At 38.2% G+C, this 17,903-nt stretch overlaps 1 protein-coding gene across 1 annotated transcript in view; it reads right to left on the reverse strand.

The window, feature by feature from the left end:
- The window catches only part of KCNMB4 (potassium calcium-activated channel subfamily M regulatory beta subunit 4), a 59,316-nt gene that overhangs the window by 20,531 nt on the left and 20,882 nt on the right, over positions 1-17,903 (reverse strand). The window contains exon 2 of the mRNA XM_063076202.1: positions 9,222-9,349. Within this exon, the coding sequence (XP_062932272.1) occupies positions 9,222-9,349 (128 nt within the window). The remainder of the gene's footprint in view (positions 1-9,221; positions 9,350-17,903) is intronic.

Below are 17,903 nucleotides of genomic sequence, written 5' to 3' on the forward strand. Positions count from 1 at the left end.
TATTGCTGTACTTCTTAATAGAATCCCTATTATTTATTTAACACCTAAGCCTCCATCTGTGAATAACAAAGTGATTAGTTGTTTCTAACTTAGTTGTTAGAAATTTACAGTGCAAGGAAAGAGAAACACATTTCCTAAGTACTCACTGTTTTGAAGATGTAATCCTTACAAACAAAACAAAAACAAAAACCCTTAAGATGGGTAATGCTACCCTCGTTTTGTGGGTGAGGAAACCAAGACAGAGAAGTTGCACAATTTACCCAAAGTTGTACAATTAATCAGTGGTAAAGGAGAAACATAAACCCAGATGCCTGATGTCACATGATTGCTTCACTTAAGGAATTCATAATCTGTAAGAGGACAAAAGTATGAATTGAACTCACTCTACAACAGTGTGATAAAAGCAACTATGGTAGTGTGGGAGCACGGAAGAGGAAGTAATTAAATTATACCAGAAAAGGGGTGAGATGGTTACATTTGAAGTGAATCTTAATAATAGTAATAAAAACAATAATAACAAACACTTTTATAGGAATTCCTATGGATTAGGCACATACTATCTCATTGATATTATGTCCCCTTTCTACAAAGGGAACTGAGGCATGATAGGTTAAAGTAACCTACCAAAGACCACACCACTAGAAAGTGTCTGGTTCCAGGGTTCATCCTAGAACTACTGTGTAACTTAGGTTACCACTGAGTAACCTAAGGTGACCAGAGCAGCTGTAGTAAGTCAAAACATTTAAATCAGATCATGTCACCCCTCCCCTACTTAAAACCAGTCATTGGCTGCTCACTGCAGTCATGAGAAATCTAAACCCCGCCCAGTCCCCCCTCTGTGTCAGCACCTCTCCCACCTGCTCACAGCTCTCCTGCCACGTTCGACTTCAGTTCATAAAACTCCCCAAGTTCTCTTTTGCCTCAGAACCTTTGTACATGGTGGCACCTCATTCTAAAATATGCTTCTTCTCACTTCCTACTAGTTAAGTCTTGAATATCCTCCGGTCTTGATCTAATTATGATTTGCTCAGACAGGTCTTTGAAATTCCCCACCATGTTATAATATCTCCTAGCAGCACCCTCAGCTTTCCCTCTCAGCATTACCCTACTTTGTAATTATACATCTAATGGTGTGTGACTATAGACAATGAGCTCCATGAGGGCAGAGACCATGTCTACTCTTTGCTCTTGGTGTTCTTTTCTGCTGTTCTGTTGTTTGTTTCCCATGATAGGCACATATTTCGACAGCAGAAGTTGAATTTGGAATTGGAAGAACATGGCCTTTATCCTATTGACAATAAGAAGGCAGAACAATTTAATCAAGGATTGTGACAAAATCAAATAGAGGCCTAAATAAAGCGAAACAAAACCTAGTATAGTGTGGATGATAAACAAGAGAAACAGCAAGGCTGAAAGGCCAATTGAGAACCACTGCAACAATCTAGATGAGGGCCTGAACCAAGGCAGTGGCAAAGAAGGGTGAAGTCAAGAGACTACACAGGGGCTGTGGCCAGGTTTGTTCATTTGACATGTGTGTGTAAGCCTGCTCTGTGTGCTCTGTGAATGCTCAGATGTATAAAACAAAGAACTGGGGGCAAGCCATTTAGCTCACTCAGGACAGCGTGGTGCTGGTAACACCAAGGTCATAGGTTCGGATCCCTGTACCAGCCTGCCACCAAAAAAATAAAATAAAATAAAAATAACAAAAACAAAGTATTAAAAAGCAAAACTGTATTGATAAGCACTATGCTCTCCATAAAAGGAACAGATCAAAAAGTAAGGACTGGTCCCTCCTCCTGACCCTTAGATACAAAGGGAATTGGAGCATGAAAAACCATTTTTCAAGAATGTGCCTTCTGCAAGGAGAAGTCAGTTAAGGCAAAGACAAAGAAAAATTGTATGAAAAGACTCAGACTAAAGAGAAGTTTTCTCTCAATGGAATGGGGATTTCAAAGCATATGTGTTAAGGGGCATAAATTGGGTTTTGCTGAGAAAGGATAAGCCAGAGAAAGTCTAAGAAAAAGAAAAAATGGTATAGGGAGCCTAAGCGTGGCCTTACCCATACAAAGAGTATAAAACAGAAAATTACACACTCTGGAAGGAGATGGCGAGCCCCAAGGTTGGAAAGAGGCAAACAGCTGAAACGTTATATAGGAAGACGGTGATTGGATGCAGCCCTTGGTATAAACTCGCCCCAGCAGCACCTCTGTAGCATCCTTCCTGGGTGTAGGAGAGGAATGGCAACATAGGGACAGACCTCCCGTGGCAGGCATGGCTGCTGATGGCTGGTCTGGCCACTGCAGATTCTACTCCTGAACAAAGCTTGCCTCGATAAGCTTAAAAAGTGAAAAGCTAAAACTTCAGTAATCTTTGTCTTAGATTTTGAAAATAACACCTTTTCCTGAAAATGGAAACTTCTTGGTAACTATTCTTCCTAATTTCCTGTGTTTAAATGAAATCTAAAGGTTACTTCAAATATAAAGTTCATCTTATCAAGAGCATCTGGGAGTCGATATAGTTAAGACTACTTTTATGTCATATTTAGCAGAAGTAAAAAGTGTACTAAGAGTAGATGGCACCAGGGAGCTGCCATTTTTCACACCTCCAAACAGCACTCTTATTTCTTCTCGCATATGTCATGGTAAAAGAGCCAAACTCCAAACTCCTGCTTTCCTAGAGTCACTTAAAAATCATGCCTTGAGTACTGCTGGGCTCTGATAGATCACCCCCACTTAGATAGTTTGAGAGTTGGACAGTGAGGTGATGGACAGGGAATGTGTATCCATTTTGAAGGAGACATGATGGGCTTAAATTTAGTGTACTAAGGTTAACATAATTGGTATATTTGACACAATAAGAAATACATATTTGGTTTTTGCCCCTTGTTCCTGTCACAGAGCTTCCAAAACCCTTGTAATCTCCTGAGTAGTAGGGGTGAGAGAAGCATCTTTTGTTATTCTTAGTAAGACTCTTTCAATCATACTTGAGTTTATGCTAATGAAGTGACTCTTGGATGAACAGGGCTGGTTGCCAGAAGAACCAATCATGTGATTAGAAGGTAAGAACTTTCAGCACCATCTCATGACCTCCAGGAAGGGGAGAGGGCCTGGAGATTGACCTAATCAACAATGATCACTGATTTAATCAATCTTGCCCATGTAATGGAATCTCCATTAAAACACTACACAATGGGGCTTGGAGAACTACTGGGTTGGTGCTGGGGGGGTGGTGCACCTGGAGAGGGCACCTTGCCCAATGCTTATCTTTCATTTGGCTGCTCATAAGTTGCATCCTTCAGAACAAACTGGTAAGAATAAAGTGTTTCCCTGAGTTCTGTGAGCCATTCTAGCAAATTATCAAACCCGAAGAGGCGGGTTGTGGGAACCCCTGACTTAACACTGGTCAGAAGTACAGGTGAACACTCGAGATGTGCAGTTGGCATCTGAAGTGAGGGTAGTCTTGCGGGACTGAGTTCTTTAACTTCTGGGATCTGATGCTAACTCCAGGTAGGTAGTGTCAGAATTGAACTGAATTGTAGGACACCAGCTGGTGTCCACAGAGAATTGAGGAACTGCTGGGTGTGGAAAAACCTCACACATTTACTGTGAGAATATAGAAAATGAGTTTTCATTTTAATATATAAAATAGGATTAGCTCTTTTTAAGTAGTCCTCACTGTTCTGGAGAGAGAGCCCTTTAGATCGACTACTCAGCGTATTCAGAATTCATACTCTAACAGGAGGCAACCCAGTCTGGAGGAGGCAGTCTTTACAGAACGTAGTGCCAAGTGGGGGCCGAGGGGGAAGTTTATTAAGATGATCACCAGCTAGTCAGGACAGCAGGTGGGATGGGGCATCCTGTTAGCCTCCACTTGTAAGCTCAAGCTCACCCACATTCTGAAACCTGTTCCTGGTCCAGGGCAGAAAGCTTCAAGGAAGCACCTGATTCAGGCAGTGGCAGGTTCAGTATCAAACTGTGCTGACTTCTGGGTGCTACTCCCTGTTACTGGGCTCCCACCTCACAGAAGAAATCTCCCTACTTCTTAACCTTTTGATTTTGTCCTATCTCATCTTCTTCAGGGCATGTGCCATTTTTACCTTATTTATTATATACATTCCAGACTCATTTCTCTGTACCTATTCCTGATTCTCTCAGTTACTCATCTCCTCCCCAAACTTTTTTCCAGTCACAGCAAATTTTAATTTTATTTTATTGTGTTAAGAACACTTAATATGAGATCTATACCCTTAACAAAATTTTGAATGTACAATAAATACATTGCTGCTGTGCAATAAATACATTGCTATAGGTACAATGTTGTGCAGCAGATCTCTAGAGCTTATTCATCTTACTTAACTGAAACTTTAGACTCATTGATTACTAACTCCCCATTTCCCCCTTCCCCCAGTCCCTGGCAACCATTATTCCATTCTTTGAGTCTATGAATTTGGCTATTTTAGATACCTCATTGTAATTAGAATCATACTGTACTTGCCTTTCTATGACTGGCTTATTTCACTTAGCATAATACCCTCAAGGTCCATCTATGTTGTTGCATATTGCAGAATTTCCTTCTTTTTTTAAGGCTGCCTAGCGTTCCATCGTATATATATACCACATTTTCTTTATCCATTCATCTGTCAATGAACATTTAGGTTGTTTCTACATCTTGGTTAATGTGACTATTGCTGCAACGAACATAAGAGTGCTAATACATCTTCAGGACCCTAACTACAAGTCTTATGGATAAATACCCAGAAGTGGGATTGCTGGATCGTGTACTGGTTGCACCATTTTGCATTCCCACAAAAGTGTGCAAAGGTTCCAGTTTCTTCATATCCTCAACAAATCTTTTTGCCCTTTTAATTATTATTATTATAGCCATCCTGACAGGTGTGAGATGATATCTCACTGAGGATTTGATTTGCATTTCTCTGATTATTAGTGATATTGAAAAAAGTTTCATATACATGTCAGCTATTTATATGTCTACTTTGGAGAAATGTCTATTCAAATCCTTAGTTCACTTTTCAATCAGATTATTGGATCTTTTAGTATTTTAGGAGTTCCTTATATATTTTGTAGATTAACCCCTTATCAGATGTATGACTTGCAAATATTTTCTCCCATTCTCTAGGTTGCCTTTTCACTCTACTGAGTGTTTTCTTTGCTGTACAGAGCTTTTTAGTCTGATATAATCCATGGAAAACTTCTTGGATGAGTAGTCTGTATTTATTAATGCCTTTACATTCTCACCTCAGCCTAATATAAAATGATTTCTAACCCCATATCCTAATACTGTACCTAAACTGTTTCACAATGATCATTATAGAGTACTAATTGTGAAAACCAGTGACTTTCCTCTCACCCTCTGGCCACTCTTCCTCTGTCTCCTTCTGCCTATAACTTAAATGTGGCTGATCCCAAGAGTCTGCCAACATTTCTCTTCTCGCTCTATGTGCTCCCACTATGCATTCTTTCTCTTTGCTTCAACTACAGCTTATGTGCCAATGATTCCCAGATCTCTGTAACACTGCTCCTGACCTTTGCCCCTGGACTAAAACTCTTTCAAAGCATCTTCTGAATATCTTATGAGTCCCTCAAATTCACATACTCGGAGCTGGACTATCCCTTTCTCATACTCAGTCAAATTTGTCAACTGCCTTTTCCTCATCACTTACATTGCCATTAAGTTCTGTTGAGTCTAAATCTAAAATGTCTTTCTGATATGATCCCTATTACCTACTTACACTAACACTATTCTTGTTTGGGCCTTCAAAGTCCCTTATCAGGACCAGCAGGTGGTTAATAGAAGGAGCTTTGGAAATCAAACTAACTGGATTCCAGTGTTTTCACTGAACAGCTGTGTGCGTTGGGCAAGCTATTTAACTTCTTTAAGGCTCAGTTTCTTCATCAGTGAAATGGGGTTAGTACATAGAACTATTATACTATCATATATATTATAATATTAATTCTTATAAGAAATTTGGTGACCTAAATAAAATGTCATTCACAATGGCTGGCACATTGTAGCCACCCAAAACTTATTTTTTTCACTCAACACTCTTCTTCCTTCCTTTAACTGACCTTTCCCACGCAATACATTCAACACTCACACCAGTTAACTTCTGAATCAAAAGATCTAGTTATGTCAGTCCTAAAGAGCTTTTTCATGAATTTTCAATGCCTGTGTGACAAAGACCATCTCCTTAGTATGGCATTAGTTCCCTTTAGAAAGCTCACCCTAAGCTACCTTTCCAGCTTACAAACTCACCACTATCATAAGCTACTTTACATTGTCAAGCCTTGGTTTCTTTATTGCAGCCACATCATTTTCAAGGTCTTCCCCCTTTCATTTCTACCTAAAAATCGTATTTATATTTGCATATGCATCTGTTTCCACCAATAAACCTTAATTCTTTGGAAACAAAGAACCCTCCTTATTAATTTGACACACTGAATTCATTTTCCAAATATCTATCAGCTGAGAACGAGGCATTTTACTAGGTGCTAGGGATACAAAGACAAAGAAGATTGGCCCACACCCTTAAGAAGTGTACAGTCTGGTGAGGAAGATGGGCACATAAACAGTTCCAGTGAAGGGTATAGTGAGAGGATAGAGCAGTGGTTCCAGATCCTGGCTATATATTAGAATCCCTAGAATGAATTTTTTAAAATGCTAATGCCTGAGCTCAGCCAGCAGAGATTCTAATCTAATTGCTCTGTGGTACATTTTTTATGAGGTCCTCTGACCTAGTTATGTGAAGCGACGGTTACAAACATTTGGGGTAGAGGTGTACACAGGAGACTACAAAACATTGGAGGCACATCTTGTAGCTGGCACTTCTGACCATTCCACAACATACTATCCCCTTTCTTCTTCATTCCCAAATGTCGCCAGGTGTGCACCACTCCTTAGGGGTGACTTAGGAGACATTGCCCAACATGCCGATAGTTCTTCTCATGATTGGTTTGGGTGTAGGCAAAGGAACTCATTCTAAACAAGGATACACGAGAAGAGGCTGACTGTGGGAAGTTGGGAAAAGGTTTCCTCATTCCAAGAAAAATATACCAGAAAAGATAGGCTATTTCTGCCTTTGGATACTGTTGTGTATGGCTGTGACACCTGGAACAGCAGCAGCCATATTGTAACCATTAAGGGAGCCACTTTTCAGACAGAACTGATATCCAGAAAGAAGCTAGGTTCTTGTCAACCCTACTAAGTCATTGCATCAAACATCCCTGATGTCAGTTCACCTGTGTACTTATTGATGTATGAAATAATAAATTTTCTAATTGTTTATACTACTTGGAGTCAGAATTCTCTGATTACCTGCAGCAGATGGCATGCCAGTTGAGACACAACTAAACCAAACTTGGGGATCAAGGAAAGCAGCCCAGAGAAGGTCATATCTGAGGAGTATTCAGCAAGGCAGTCAAGAAGCAGGAGAAGCAAATAAAAAGGGATAGATATAAAAGTATGAGATTTTCTGGGAACTGCACATAGTTCAGAATAGCTACTTCAAAGAGTATGAGCAGGGAGATGAGGCTGAAGATGTGGTAGTCTGGGGTGAGATTTTGAGGAGCCTTGTATGCTGTAGTAGATTAAATAAGGCCACAAATCCTTTGCAATGCCTATCAAGAGGTGAGGTCTACTGCAATACCCCATGAATATGGTTGGCTTCATGACTTGCTTTGACCAACAGAATGTGTCAGAAGTGATACATATAATATATCAAATATATATACACATACATATATCTATATATATACATATATATATATATATTTTTTTTTTTGTTTTTGTTCTTGGCAGCTGGACAGTATGAGGATCCAAACCCTTGATCTTGGTGTTATAACACCACGCTCTAACCAACTGAGCTAACCAGCCAGCCAAGAAGTGATGTTATTCTAATTCCAGAGCCAAGGTCTGCCTCTCTTAAAATGTTGCTCTGAGGCTGCCATGTTGAAAGGAAGGCTATCTAGCCTACTGAAGGGTAAGAGGCCAAGTGGAGGAGGGCAAAGGAGGGCCCAGGAGGGCAGGGGAGAGCAGAGGCACCCAGGCGGCATCTTGCACAGCAGCTGGGCATGTGAGGGAGGGGGCCATCTTGGACTGTGCAGCTATTTCAGCCATCCTGTGACTGCATGTGAGCCCAGCCAATCCACAGAGTCATAAAGATAATACAGAGTTATTGTAGTAAGCCACAAGATTTAGGGTAGTTTGTTATGCAGCAATAGGCACCTGACACACAGACCATGCCGAGATGTTAGGACTTTATTCTGAAAACTATAAGGAGTAACCTGATTAGACCTATGTGTTAGAAAGACGGCCTTGGCAGCACCATGGAGAATGGCTGGGGTCGGAGCAGAGTCGAGGTGGAAGGACTTGTTAGTTAGAAGACTGCTGCATTAAAAGAGCTGAGAAAGCTGGATCGGAAATAAATGGCAGTGGGAAGGCACTGAAGAGTCAACATAAAGGTAAAATCAACATGGTGGTAAATGTAGGTTAAAGAGTGTAAGGGAGAAAATTGAATTAAGAATTACTCGAAGGTTTCTGGATTAGATGAATGAGCATGATAGTGCCATTCACTCAGAGAGAGATTATGGGAGAAAGAGAAAGTTTGAGGTAACCGTACATCCAAATAAACATCCAAATAAAGATGTTACAGCAAGGAGTTTTGAATACTCAATAAATATTTGATGAATAAATTACTATGATTAATCTGGGTGGGTACTGAAGAGTTCCAGTCCAAGGTAACATCTTAATACAACTCATATGGTATAACTTGAGTGCCCTCTAAATCAAGTAAAGTCTTAATGATGTAAATTTATTTTACTGACATTTCATCAGAATTTTTTTTAAAAAAGGAAAGATTTGATGCAGTCCAAAATGCTGACAGATCCCCACATTGTTTAGTTTGTGTGCATTAATGTGTAATTCTTGGGGAACACTACTAGTATGTTCCTACTTAAAGGCAGTGTCATTTGTTACTGTATCCAGAGGGTAAGCTCCATGATACAAATTCTCTTTTATTTGTCCTGCAGATTCTTTCTATGCTCCAACCTGCAAAGCAAGGAGTTTCCCTAACTACATGCTAGAAAAAGTGGAAACTATCTCTATGTTGTACATTTTGCCACGAGAATACAATCTATGATTTATCAGTGTAATGAATTACAGAGGCTACAAACAATTTCAACATGCACATGTAAATATTGACTTACCTTTGATATTGATTAAAATAGCAAATAAATGGCTGGGAACCAATTTCATCTTTCCAGTACTGTTGCCAATTCATGACATTTTCCAAGTTCTTCTGATTTTCTCTCTTACAAGGAGGGATATAGGAGCACTAACAAAATAGAACACAGAAAGTAAACCTATTATTCTATAGAATATTGAAATATAGTCCATTTTTTATAGAGAGATGACATTATGCACACAGTAAATCTAATTTAGACCTACCTAATTTTTAAATACAACCGAATTGAAATTGTTAAACTATATTTCAAATTTCCAATTTGGCACAATGACAAAATATTCCAATAACAAAAATACAGCAAAAAAAAATTTCAGACATTAGAGTATAAGGATATTTTATAAGTAATTCTTTACAGTCTAATAGAAATTAAAAGCATAATATATTCTCTCTTTTGGGGGGGACTGCCAGTCAACAGAGGGAGGCAAAAAAAAAAAAAAAGTTAATTTTTAACCCCCCTCCCCCCCACATTTGCATCCAGCCCAATGACAACCCAGCCACTGCTGGAAGACCCTCAGGCTCCCAAGCTGGGGTGGGGGAAGCCAAAGTCCTCAGCCATTCCCCCCCTTACCCCACTACCCCTGCCTTCTGCAACCAAGCCAGCGAAGGAGCCACCTGTGGGCCAGCCCCACCCCTCCCCTTCCCCCTCTTCCTTCTCCCTCCATCTCCCCCCAGCTCTGCAGCAACATCTTAGATAGTAAAAAATGATAATAATAATAATAAGTAAAAAAAAAAAAAAAAAAAGTTAATTTTTTATACCCAGTTACTATTTATGGATCTTGATATTTTCTTCTTCCACTTTTAACTAACAAATCATGCACATGGCTCTTCTCCAGATACTGCTCTCAACCACTGAAACTCAAGTTTTCTTTTCTTACATTCTTTTGGACAATGAAATCAGCAGAAAATTTCCTCTCAAGTACATAATCAGAGTATTTTGCTAACTGATGCCTTTTTCTAGCCTTGCCTCTGACAAAGTGGTTCTCTTAAAGAAACCCACTACTCTAAGTAAAATAGATTCAGCAGAATCAGAAAATTGCTCTTAACTCCAGATGTTAAAATTAACCCTCAGAGTTAAGTGTAACTGGGCTGGCCAGTTAATTCAGTTGGTTAGAGTGTGGTGCTGATAATGCCAAGGTCCAGGGTTCGATCCCTGTACTGACCAGTCACCAAAATAATGATAATAATAATAATAATAATAACCCTTAGCAGTCTAATCCATTTTCAATCCAGTCTTTTATAATGATGAAGATGATGCCAGCTTATATTGATTGTTTACAACATGCCAGACACTGTCATAAATGCCAATGCCAACAGGACTTAACTCAGATACTTCTTACATCCACCCTACAATGATCTCCATTTTACAGATGAGGAAATTGAAATTTTTGTCAGCTGTACAACTAGAACTAGATTCTGGTGATTTTATCACATTCTACTCTCAGATGTTTTACCAAGGTGTTGGATATTAAGAAGCGGGGAGGGGGGAACTCGTTAGCTTTATAGTATAATTTGAGTCACACTGTTTTATTTATGGTATATAAGTTTTTAACACCATCACATTATTTTCTGATAAAATTCCAACTTTTCAGCATGATGTACAAAGCTCTTCATGATCTGATCCCAGCCTGCTCTCATCCTCACTTAATCCTGGGATGCAAACATCCAGAAGCACCTGTTCCTAAAATTTGCCATTTGCCACTGCTATCACACCTATTTGTCGGGCACAGGCTGTTCTCTCTCTTTTTAATGCCCTTTTTTCCTTAGTCTTCTTCTTTCAAGATTCAGGTCTGGTGTTACCTGTTTGAGAACCTTCTCTTTCTCACTACACAGTTAAGCGCCCCTCTTGCTGATGTAGGCGTCGCACCCCATGATGTCACAGCTTGAATTGCACAGTATCATACTTGTCTGTTTTATGTCAGCCTCCCCTATTTGCTGGCAAGTTGAGAAAAAGGACTTATTTTTTTCTATTCTGTATCTTCACACTTAGGACTATGTCTGATAATGGTGAAGTTTCAAAAATGTTGGTTAAACTATTAAAACACAGATACACTTTTATTCAAGATAATGAAGCTATTTTCAAAATGGCTAAACATTTTTAAAGTATATAAAATATATAAACACATTTTAAATTTTAGTAGATTTGGTTATTTTCTTTTATATATAATAATTCAACAACATGTTATGCAAATATTATTTTAATGATTGAAACACTGAATATTTATCCTGTGCACACATAGCTCCATTTCTACTATAACAGTAATATAAAACTAAAAATTTCTGTGAGATTATGGATTCTGAGTTCTACAAAAGCAGCAATTGGGTTTAGAAGCAATGGAAACCATTAGATAGGGCTCCAGTACTGTTATTTGTCAGCTGTTGGGCCTGGGGTAAATTACTTCCCTTTTCTGGACTTCATTTTTCCTAATCTGCAAAATCTCCAAAATAATTTCTAGCTCTATATTTGTACTTTTTTATTCTTGGAGACACCAAGAAAGAGCCCAGCAGAACCATTACTACAAACACTGTCACAGTATTTTTCTCAGAAGATATCCTGCCACTGGGGAATACCTGGGAACCCTAACTAAGCCGCCATTCTCACCAGCAAAGGGGACCAGTGTGGTAGGTTCTTTCTTAGGGGCCTGTACTTTAGGAAAATGTCCATGGGGGACAATTTTCCTATTGCTTATTTCCTATACTGTGTTGAACATTTTGTTTCCTTTTAGTAAACTATTTTTTTTCTACATCATGGTCAATTAGTTTATAAAGGGAGAGTAGGTGCCAATTTACGGTGCTCTTTCTAGGAAGGAGAAACTTCCAGTTTTGGAGGTAGAAGCTGTGGGATGTGAACAGCTAAAAACTCATCAGAGCCTTTTTTGCAATGGGTATACTTGACACAAGAGGTATACTAAAACATTTTCACTGAGTATGTGATGTTTGTATTAGGTATGTTGAGGTTTCATGTGGGATTTTAAAAAAATGTTTCTTGCCTTTAGGAAATTTTAAGCTAGTGTGGATGGATTTTGGAAGCAAAGCACTTTTTTACATTGTGAAAAACCACCTGAGATCAAAATTTAAGTATACTTTTTATGAACTGCATTCTTTCCAAAGAGCATCATAGATTAAATAATTTATGATTAATATAATCTAAGCTTATAATACTCTATTAACTTTTAAAAGCTAGTATCACCTTGAAAGACAAATTTTTTTGAAAACATTTTTTTCCTTTTATTTTTTCTTAATTGACTCATGTTAACTGTATATATTTATGGAGCACAATGTGATATTTGGGTATATTTATTCAGTGTGCAATGATCACATTTGGGTAATTAGCATATCTATCACCTCAAACATTTGTAAGAGGCTAAACTTTGTGTTCTTAAAATCACTATTGTTTATTTTCTTAAATGTTGATTCTCCATTTTGTCTTTAAAATTTCTGTGAAGCCTAACTCTGATCCTCCCTAGATTCCTTCTCAATTCTACTTAGTGGATCATTATAGATTGTCAGAATTTTAAAATAAGTTACAAATGAAAATTCAAAGCAGTGTTCTAAAAATAGAACACAGAAATGCAGTCATACAAACTTCTTTTTTTTCTAGGTTGTTCGAGTCTGATGATTTTCCAAGCTCCATAATAGCTCTACCATGAATATCTCTCTTTGGGGGATCACAAATAATAATCGACACCATATCATTATCATCAATATCATCATCATCATCCCAACAAACATTTATTGACTAAATGTCAAGCATCTCATGAATCCAATGATCAAAAATATTATAATCAGCCCCATTTTATACATGAGGAAATAGAGACAAAAGGGTTTAAGAAAACTTTCCCAAAGTCACAAAGACCAATGGAAAAGCTGGGATACAGACTGCAGAATGTTCCTTACCACTGCTTCACACTGCCTTCCACGTCTCTATCTTTTGGACTTCCTAATTTTCTCTCTTGGAAGCTCCCTGACTTGGGGCTAAGGGGATGCCCTGCCCTCTGCATGCCTCTCTTGGAGAACTAGTGTGGTGTTTCTATTGGAATGGAATTGGTGGGCTGAGGCAGTCTGTTGCAGTCCTTTGTTCTTCCAGTACATACTCAGAGAAATGCACTGGTAGTCTTTGTTTGTTCCCTCCCCTCTCAATTTGGCTTCAGGATTGGTTTCTGGTGCCATGGATATAATTTCACTTAGGTGAATTTATAGATACAACGTCGTCAGTCATGGAGGACAAAAAGCATTCCCTTGGAGAAACTTCTTTGTACAGTTCTGACCTATTTTATTTTTCATTTGTTAAGGCAGCACTTCCCAATTTCTTATATCATTATCACGTAATGAAATAACATTCATTAGAATCTGTGTTGTTTGCTGCCTGAACTTGAATGAAATCACTTTCTTTTAAAAAGTCAGGGGTTTAAGCAGTAAAGCTCAAATGAAAAAAAAAAAAAAGGTCAGGAGAAAAAGGCATATCATATGATAAAAAATATTTGTTTAATGCCCACCTTTTAGAAAAAACTTTTCGACTTTTGCATCCATGAACAAAGTTGATGGAATCGAGCGGGCTATTCTGAGTCTAATAACACAAAGGCTTCCAATGAATTCATTAAGAACAGACACTATCATCACTTGACATGGAATATGTAATTACATACTTATTATTACTTATTTTTCCACTATCTTAGTTTAGTGTTTATCGAGGTTTATAATACCATTCTTTTTCAGCCAACCTCAATGTTTTTATATTTTAATAGAACTCTTCTTGAGTAGGTTCTTTGTGATAAGTGTCTTGAGGACTGCATTTCAATCATGTGGGCAGAGTAGACAGAATTAACTTTCTTCCTTTACTGAGTCATTTAAAAGATTATTGAATAAAACACGTGGTCTATTTAACTAAATATTGGGGACTGGGTTCTATGTTAGGCATTGGCTAAGGAACAGAAACGGAGAAAGTTTTTCCTCCAGTTTCTTTATTAACTTCACTTGGTTAGAGAGGATAATGTTGAAAGAAGTACTAGATGAGTTTATGCTGATTAAATAATTTCCAAGTAAATATGGTTAGAAAATGAATTCTTAAAACATTATCTACTGGAAACAGGTTTAATTATATTTTATATCATAAATCCTCATTTTCTGAAATACTATAAAAAATTGCTGTGTCAGCTACAATTTGAAACTTTAATGGTACTTTTGACAATATAAATATATGTTTAGAAAAGCACTGTGGAATGAAAAGTATAACCGAGCCATTAATAACTCAACAATGTTTCAGATACTGTGCGCAGACACACACACACACACACACAGAGTCCTTATTAATGTAGGTTAATTGAACAAACACATATGAAAAAATTAAATTCTGGGGCAGGTGGTTCCAGGATGTACATCCATATTCCAAGGCTAACTAAGAACAGGAAAAGTTAAAATGAGCTCTTAAGGCAAGAGCAGGCTGGGCAGAAACAGAGTGGTGCCCAGCCTAGAATAGTGTTTGTCAAAGTATGTTCCATAGACCACTTGGATTGCTTGTCAAAAGATCGACCCTCCTAAAAGTAGGAATCATTAAGACTAGGAATCTGCATTTTTAACAGTTTTCATTCTGCCTTGGAATGACAGATTTTTAGAAGTGATAATTTACACAACAATCCATTCTTGATTGCTGAGTACTGGATAGGATACAAAGATTAGATATTACTCCTGGCTTTCCACCTCCCCAGAAGCATACAGTGTAGTAATAGTAGCATATTCACAAAGTCTTTTGTAATTACAAAAAAAGGAAGTGAATATTTTGGCCTCGGGGGCATGAGAGAAGGCTTCACAGAAGAGATTATTTTTGATTTATGTCTTTAGAGTTGAAAAGGAATTTGCTTGCTTGTCAGAGAGTGAGTTGGGAAGGTGACATTCCAAGAAGAAATAGAATATGCAAAGACTTTGTGAATGGATGTTCCAGAAAGATTGAGTTATCCAATGCATTTGGAGAATAAGGGACATAGAAGATGGTGTTGGAAAATGCCCACATTATCTGACCTACTACTCACTGAAGGATTACTCTTCTCTCCTTAAATCCTTCTGTGAAAAATTGCTCACTATCTCCTGGAGAGTATTCCCACTCACCCACCCACCAATGCATAGCTCTTTCAGTTAGGATTTACTATTATATGTTGACAATATATCCACATTTTTGTAATTTAAGAATATTCATTTAACTTCTAGATTCAGGCAGACTGCTAAGGTTGGTGATAATATTAAAACTGACAAAAGTTCGGAATGACATTCCACCTTCAAGAGAAAACAGTTCATTTAGCTTTAGAGTTAGAAAATGAAAACACACTGTCTTTGCCAAAAATAGAGGTCGAATCTAAACAGAGGTAGTCAGACCAAAACAAGAAATTTTAATCCAGAAGAAGTTCAATAATTATTTATACAAGCAGGACTGGACATGTAAAATTTTGTTCAATGGCTTATGATAATTTAAAATCCTTGAGGAAATGGTCAATACTCTCATGATCACATAGAACACTGAAATAAAATAAAACTTTCTTAAATGCTCATGTGCACATTCAGATGTGCTTCACTGATGGCATTGTTTGTGTACTATATTGTGTACTGCAAGGTACACAAATTCAATGTGTGTGTGGATATATATTCAAAAAAATTACAACCATCATTTCTGCATGAAGGGCCCAACAAGCCCTGTCCATGCTAAGTCCCCTAGAACCAGGGTAGATGACAGTGATGAAAAATTGATGTTTTCTATCTGTGGCAGAATGTATTTTCTAAAAATGGCTGCACCCCCATGTTTATTGCAGCACTATTTACAATAGCCAAGAGTTGGAACCAGCCCAAATGTCCATCATCAGATGAATGGATAAGGAAACTGTGGTATATCTACACAATGGAATTCTACTCTGCCTTTAAAAGGAATAAAATACTACCATTTGCAACAACCTGGATGGACTTAGAGAAAATTATATTAAGTGAAACAAGTCAGGCACAGAAAGAGAAATACCACATGTTCTCACTTATTGTGGGAGCTAAAAATAAATAAACATACAAACAAATAAAGTGGGGGAGAAGACACAACAATCACAACAACTCCTTGAACTTGTTAAGACAAGTGAACAGATATGATGTAGTTGGGAGGAGGGGAGGGAGAGGAAAGAGGAATGGGTAAAGAGTCACGAAAATCAAGTACAATGTATATTCAGAAGTTAAAATAAAATAAAATAAAATAAAACAAATAAATAAATAATAAAATCAATTAATTAATTAATTAAAAAATAAAATAAAATAAAAAATGGCTGCACCAATATACATTCCATTTCACACACACTTACAATGTGGTGTTTGTACTCCTCTATTGAGAGGTGGGGGGGTCTATCTTCTCTTCCCTAGAACATGGATGAGCCTATAATTACAGCAGAAATGATGCGGTGCAATTTCCAAGAGTAGATCAGAAAAGGTGATAAAGCTTCTGCTTACATCTCTCTCTTGGGAATGCTTGTCCTTAGAACCCAGACACTGTTCTAGGAGGAAGCCCAAACTAGCCCATAGAGAGAGATCACATGGAGAGGCCTATGTGGAAGAGAACTGAGGTCCTCAGCCAACATCCAGCATCAACTGCCTGGTCTGTGAGTAAATAAGCCAACAGATAATTCCAGCCTCCAGCCTTTGAGCCTTCCAACTGGGACCTTAGATATTGTGGACCAGAGATCAACTATTTTCCTTGTGCCCTGTCTGAATTTCTGACCCATAGAATTTGTGAATGTAGTAAAAATGATTTGATCCACAGAGATCTTTGACAGTGGCTAACGGATCATAGGATTAAAATAGGTGGACAGCCTTCTAAGTTTCTCCTTGATCTACATACCTGAAAAAATTTGAAGTTTGATAAAAAGAAGTCTTATGAGTCACTGTGATGTAGGCAGGGTTCCTCATCCAATCCCAGGCCTAAAGCTCCTTGAATGAAGGGCTGGTTATCCTTAAATAAAGACCCTGTGATAGTAATGCCTACTGAAAATCAGATGGTGTGGACTTTCCTGTCTTATTCAGAACTACATCAACCCTCTCTGTTATGCTCTAGTCTATAGGGACCTTGACCTCACCTCCTATACACATTGTCTGTACACTGATGATATTGCACTGATTGAACTTGGAAAGTAGGGAGTACAAAGTGCCCTAGATACCTTGGTAAAGCACAGGTTTGACAGAGGATGGTAATTTCAGGGACTTGCCACCTCAGTGATGCTTCTGGGGGTCTAGTGGTATAGGGAATTTCGGGACATTCCTCCACAGTGAATAACAAATTGCTGTACCTTTCACTCCTTAAAACTAAAAAAGTGGCACAATATTTGGTGGGCTTCTTTATGTTTTGGAGGAAACATATGCCAACTTTTGGGATTGCTACTCTGACCCATTTACTGAGTAACCCATAACACTGCCACCTTTCAGCTGCAGCCAGAGCAGGAAAATCTGCTCCAGGCTACAGAGCAAGAAGCTGTCTTTGACTCACCTCTATGTCTAGTGCCTCCAATAGTACACAAGGGGGTCTGTGACAGATCAGGGGATATACAGAGCCCACAGAGAGTCCTGATAGTGTAAAGCAAACCCATGCTTTCTTTGGAAAATCACTATTCTCCTTTTGAGAAACCACTGGTTT

The sequence above is a fragment of the Cynocephalus volans genome, chromosome 12 (assembly GCF_027409185.1).
Source record: "Cynocephalus volans isolate mCynVol1 chromosome 12, mCynVol1.pri, whole genome shotgun sequence".
Lineage (NCBI taxonomy): Eukaryota > Metazoa > Chordata > Mammalia > Dermoptera > Cynocephalidae > Cynocephalus > Cynocephalus volans.